We start from the raw sequence: 6363 nt of genomic DNA on the forward strand, positions 1-6363 counted from the left end.
CAAGGATATTATAACCTTGTTATGAAGAAACTGGAAGGTCATACTTGGTACAAAGATTACTAATGATCCGAAGGTGTGTCATGGTTTTGATCCAACATCATTCCAGCAAGTTCAAGGTCATTGGAAAAAAATAGCAAGTCTCATACTTGATACAGAAATTCTTATGACAAAATTAAAGGGTTTGACACGACTTTCATCCCAGGTCATTCCTGTAAGTTCAAGGTCACTGACAGAAAACTGTAAGATTACTGTATGTGCTATAACTTTTGAAGCTCATACTTGGAACAAAGATTGCTTATGATCCACCGGTTTGAGATAACATAGTACTAGACTTGCAGAAGAAGTGGCAAAATTCGTGCCTGGATTATAAATTTATAAGTGGTGGGAGGAACACAGGAAACTTTTTCTCAGATTGCTTGAGATGGGTTTTCCTGACCTTGAACAAAGGTTTTTTCGGCAAGTTCAAGGTCACTGGCAGATAAATATTATTTTTTTTCCACATGCTATAACTTTGTTATATAAATCACTGGAAGCTTTTACTTGATACAGAGATTGCTTATGATCCAAGAATGTGTTTTGACCTTGATCCAAGGTCTTTCTGGCAAGTTCAAGGTCACTGACAGAAAAGTGCAATATTCTTTTTCAGGTATATCTTTGCCATTGGGTATCACTGGAAGCTCATAATTTGTTCAAAGGTTGTTTTTGACCTTAACATAGGTCATTTAGGCAAGTTCAAGGTCACTGATATAATAAGTGTAAAATTCACAAAGGTCTAGTCGCCCAAGTGGCGCAGTGGTAAGAGTGTCTGCTCTAGAGTCGTGGATTATGGAGTTGATCCTTACGTCGCAGGTTCGAATCCCACTGTGGGACGCAGAGACTGATCCTTCGGATGAGACCGTACAAACTGAGGTCCCGTCTGGCAGTAGGTGCTGGCACGAAAAAGATCCCTCACTGCTAAATGGCCATGTGTGCCGAGTACAGGTCAAAATTTGCAGATCTCCATCGGCAAATGGTGGCGTCTCCATATGATTGAAAAATTCTCGAAAGGGACGTTCAACAACATACAAACAAATAAACAAAAAGGTCTATACTTTTGTAATAGAAAAAATTGCATGCATTTGCATTTCACTGAAAAGATGATAAATATATCATCCAGAGTGTGTAATGGCCTTGACTTAAATTCGAGGTCACTTAGAATATGATGTTTTGGATGAATAGTCTGGAAGAATACGTGACTGTGATTTTTTTTTTATGTCGGTGACATAAAGATGGTGTTTGCTCTTAACCAGCTGCAGAATGTGTCATGGCTTGACGCAAAGTTATTTGGACAAGTTCAAGTTCACTGACGGGGGAATTTTACATTCCTTTACTGTCTTTCTACTGTTGAAACATTGAAAGTTGATGCCCCTTACAGGATTGTTTATAACCTTAAAATGTTGCATGAACTTGACTCAAGGTCGCTCTGTCCTGTCCGGAGCTCCGACGGAAGACCTATTCGTTGCATTGCAACGAGCTCGTTCATACTTATAGTTTAAAAAAAATATTTGGATAGTTTCCCAAGTGTCTCTCTAGATCTTAAAAGTGTATTCATCTTTTTGGACACTGAAAATACCCAAACATTTTAATGTTTTTTTCATACCGCAGGAGCCCCGATTTTCTTGAGATAAGATCAATGAAATTAACATCAATGTAGAGATGGAATATGTCAATAATTAAAAAGGACTAAAATAATTCAAAAAAACAAAACAAAACACATATACATGACACGATAGGAGATCAGACCAAAAGCTATTCACACAATACAAAATGACATACCAATATGTTGATCCCCTAAATTTACATATAAACAATATATGCAAAAAAATATAAAACACGTTGAGAATACAGCAAAACAAGATGGCAAATTGAAAATAAAAAATGTCGTCAAAAAAAAAATTATGCAAGTAAGATATGAAAAGCTAGGATGGTGGTGGTGGTGGTGTGTGTGTTTGAAGGCGGGGGGGGGGGGTGCCGAGATTTTAGCTGCTTTTAATAGCGTGGTGCAGTGGTTTGAGTGTTTACTCAAGAGTCCGGCGTAAGGAGACTAGCGTCGACATTGCTAGTTGAAATCTACTGTGCAAACATGGGGACCAGTCCTTCGGATAGGACTGTATATCCAGTGGTCAAGTGTGGCACGAATAAAAAATCCCTCACTACTCAAAGGCTCTTAGTGCCGAGTACAGGTCTGAACCTGCAGCCCTCCACCGGCAAGTGGTGGTTTCTCAATTCTCGAAGGGACGTTAAAGAACCAAATAATCAAAAAAAGCTTTCGATAGCATCGATGAAGCGAAAATTAATGAACGCTGACTAGCCGTTCCTGGCAGCATGAAAACATGTGACCATGATGATCGTTTTTGATTGGTTCTTCGCACATAAAGGGGTAAGGTTTGACCATGGAGAATATTGCGTAACAAAATAAAGGGAGACTCTGCCGCAACTGAAGAATGGGGAAAATTGCATAACATGGTACGTGATACATGTACCTGCATTGGCTGTGAGAAATTCCAGTGACATTAAATGAATAAAAATCAAAAGCAATAAAGTTCCAAAACTATTAAAATATTAGTATATTTACTTACATTTACATACAAAAACATCGTTCAACACATAAATGCATTAATTTACATAATTAATAAAATTGCGAAAATAATGAAATTATATGCATAAAATGATAGGGTATCAGAGCAAAAGCTATTCACAGAATAAAAAATGACAAATCGATATGATGATCCCATAAATTTATAGATGAACAAAATATGAAAAAAAAAAAATACAGCAGGAAGATGACACATCAAAAAAAAAAAAAACAAAAACAAAAAAAAAAAAAAACAAAAAAACAAAAAAACCATCAAGTGTGAATTGCCAAGCAAAATTTATCAATATCGATGACCAGACCTCTTTTTTTTTGTTTCTTCATGTTTTACTAATATACGTACATAGTTTAGAATTCAATGTTTTGAATCATTAACGGATTTCTGTTGTTTTTCAGAATTGAATATTAATTAGGAAAGTTGCCTTTACCGTTATAAAGCATGTTTATTCTGTTAAAAAACATACGTATGCAAACTATTTTTTCAGGTCAAATTAAGAAACAAATTCACAACATTATGATTGAAGTTGCAAAGATTTTCGAATGATGTGAATTTTCTGTCACAAAATTTATCTTCCTTGTAAGAAATTTACACACGGAACAAGAAGTTTTAACAAGTTATACAATCTGTACGTAAATATGCTTGATCACCTTATAGTATCCTTGAAAGTGATATTGTTATAATAAATTGTATGTTGTTTTACGTTCCACTCGATATTTTTTCACACATAAAGATACGTCAACATATACCTGGGCTTCATCAAAGTTAGTCCTATACTTGGCACTCAGGGACATTGGGCAGTGAGAGTTCTCTATCGTGCCAATTACGCCTATTGTGACAAGAGACCACTGCTTTTAAGGTCTCATCCGAAAGACCCGTGGTTTTCACTTCAAATGCCGGGCACTTGGCGAAGGAACAGTCACTACCTTATGATGTTTGACTTTTAGGTTTGACGCGGCCCGGCGAACGAAAATCGATCCCAGGCCTTCCGATGACGGTATGAAATGAGAAACTAGTCGCGGAGAGAAGTCATTTCTTATTGCAAAGCATTTAGCTGATTTTCATCGTAACATTGATATTAAAAGGAACGTTATCTTCTTTAAGTAAATATTTAAGCATATGTTTTCAAAAAGTTTTCACTTGAGTTTGGAATTCAAATAAGGCAATGTTTAGAATCTCTATTTGTTGTTTATTTTTAGTTGTAACAGGCTAGATCAAAATTCATAGGACACACAAGAAAATGTCAAAAAAAATGTTAGAACAGAAATATATTGGTAAAATCCGTTGCTTGTATTTCGTTTAATAAAGGTAATTTAGATCATCTAGCCTTGAATATAATCATTATAAAAAAAAACCAAGCAAACAAACAAAAAACTTTAAAGATCAGGTGCGTCATATAGCGCTAAAATATCTTGCTAGTATCGAATAATACATGAGAAGGCCATGTTGTCATTCTAGCTAAAATTATGTTTAAATGAAGAAATATAAACAAATATAAAACACATTTTTAAAATGTTCAAAATTGGTTTTAAAGATATATTAAGATGTTTTATTTATTTTTTCTTCCCTTTACTGTCTGTAAACAGTTTATAAAAGGGAATATCGACGAAATGTCCACCATTACATTGTACCGCAAAGGTCTAGATATATTCCCTAGCTTTGACTTGTCCATATTCTGGCCGTTGAATATGCTGTCTGTGGATATGAATGAACTGTTTACAGGCAACAGACAAATGTCTCTCATTTCAAATCAATCAAGACAAGGTTGTTTAATTTGCTTTAATTTTTTTCAAAACATGGTTTATTCAAAATAGATATCCAAATACAGAAAAAAAATGAGGTTTTCTATTTAATTATTTCAATCTGGCTCTAATCTTGTGATACACTTTAAAACACCCACTCAGAAATATTAAAATACAATTAGTTGTTGAATACTTTTAAGATACCCACTCAGAGTTATTAGAACAAAGTTGTTTGGACCAGGTTAAAGCTGATATTTATTTTGGTCACTTAACGATTTACAAAAATTGTTCGATAAGGAAGAAAAATTGCATTCCCTTCGATATTTGTTCTTTGTCGGCTATAGAAGTAGACGTGTGTGGTTATTGGTATTTTTATCATGTATGCTTTAAAATTTTCCTTTTGCCTGATATTAAATAGCACAGAGAAGTGTTGTTTTCATCAAAATATTACCTAAGAGCTTCATATTAAGTATAGCTTAAATATTCAAGATTATTAATCTCAATACCCTGGAATTGCCAAAAATACATGTAACTTTTATCTTTTTGGGGGAAATGAACGTAAAAGCCAGTGATCTAAACATAAAATGGTCCAAGTTGCTATATAATAAAAGATGTGTTCAGTATGCATTTGGTTTTTATAATTAGTGTAGAGACATTAGCATTCACTTTCAGGAGAGAAGCGTTCCCAAATAGTCGCTTTAGGTCGTTCGGGTTTTCCGTTTGTTCTATCTAAAATGTGACATATCTTACACATTGAACTCAAAAATACTGAATGTGTGCCAAGTGCGTAATATTTGTCCTTTTCCTTTAGATATTGCGTAAACACAGATTCGTTGGAACCAATTACTTTAAGTTTCTCTGCCAAAGCCTCAGGCGAGGGAAAATCCAAAATGCTTATGAAGGATCCTTTAGGTAAGTATTCAGATGCCGACTTTGGTCCGTTTATAACGGGTATTACATTCAAGTTACCCAAATATAAATTATATATCTTTTCTGTACTATAGTCCTCACATATATTGTTTTCGAATGCAAAGTAAAACTTGTAATCTCGAGAAAAATTCCTCAAACACTCACCTAAAACTGGCGTTCGATGGCCACAAACACGATCGCCACAAGAGCCAAACATATCAATCTGTATATACTTCTTAAGTTCTTTTATATAGTCTCTACGGCGAGATGGTACGGGACAATGACCAGACATCCACACTCCGAATTGTTTCTTCTTTTGAAACACATCTGTATAATTTTTCACCAAAGGCGTCAATCGTTTCTTTAAAATACCATACGGTCTTGGTATATCTGATCGTCGTCGGTATGACATTAACCAATCTAGTTTGTTGTTCCATCTTGGTGAGGGTTTTGACATAAAAGCGGTGTTTTCCATGGTGTTGAATACCCATATTTGGTTTTTCTTTTTATACGGCGGATTGCCTCCCATGTTGAAATGTGTAAATATTACGACGTCACTTTTATGAAGATCTTTTGTATTCCTTGAAAGAATACAGCGCTGCTGACTCTCACATGAACTTGATTTAGCATAGTTTAACTTATCAACTAAGTAGGAGGGAATGTTATACCACAATATTGTATATTCCTTATGTTTTGATATTGTATTATTACGATTTTGTTGCGTGAAAAATGTCTTTTTGCTTGATTCTGAAATAACCGTATTTGTCATGTGTACATGTAACTGTTGTTGTTGTATAGCAGGTGGAATAAACATTGTTCTCTGTCGTGATGAAAATATTGATATAAGAAAAAAGGATCCGATAAAACTACAGAATATAACAAAAAATCGCACAGAAATGTCCATCTCTGGGAATCTAAAATATAAATTAAAGAAAACGTTACAAATACTATTGACTTACATCTGCATCAGAATAAGTAACTTATAATGCCTGTGTATATGCTTTTCCGGTTTTTTATAAACAAACCATTTTTAAAATAATATCTTGCAAATAATCTTTTTATTTCAATTTAAAATTACCGAA

At 34.4% G+C, this 6363-nt stretch overlaps 1 protein-coding gene across 1 annotated transcript; it reads right to left on the reverse strand.

Moving 5' to 3' along the window:
* Positions 1 to 5027: 5027 nt before the first annotated feature.
* Positions 5028 to 6095, reverse strand: LOC133195237 (alpha-(1,3)-fucosyltransferase fut-1-like). Its single transcript, XM_061331094.1, has one exon. It carries the CDS (start codon positions 6093 to 6095, stop codon positions 5028 to 5030), a length of 1068 nt encoding a protein of 355 aa, XP_061187078.1.
* Between the last annotated feature and the right edge of the window lie 268 nt (positions 6096 to 6363).

Source organism: Saccostrea echinata, unplaced genomic scaffold (genome assembly GCF_033153115.1).
Source record: "Saccostrea echinata isolate AGI-Se365-2 ecotype Australia unplaced genomic scaffold, CSIRO_AGI_Sech_v1 ptg000029l, whole genome shotgun sequence".
In the NCBI taxonomy this organism is placed as follows: Eukaryota; Metazoa; Mollusca; class Bivalvia; order Ostreida; family Ostreidae; genus Saccostrea; species Saccostrea echinata.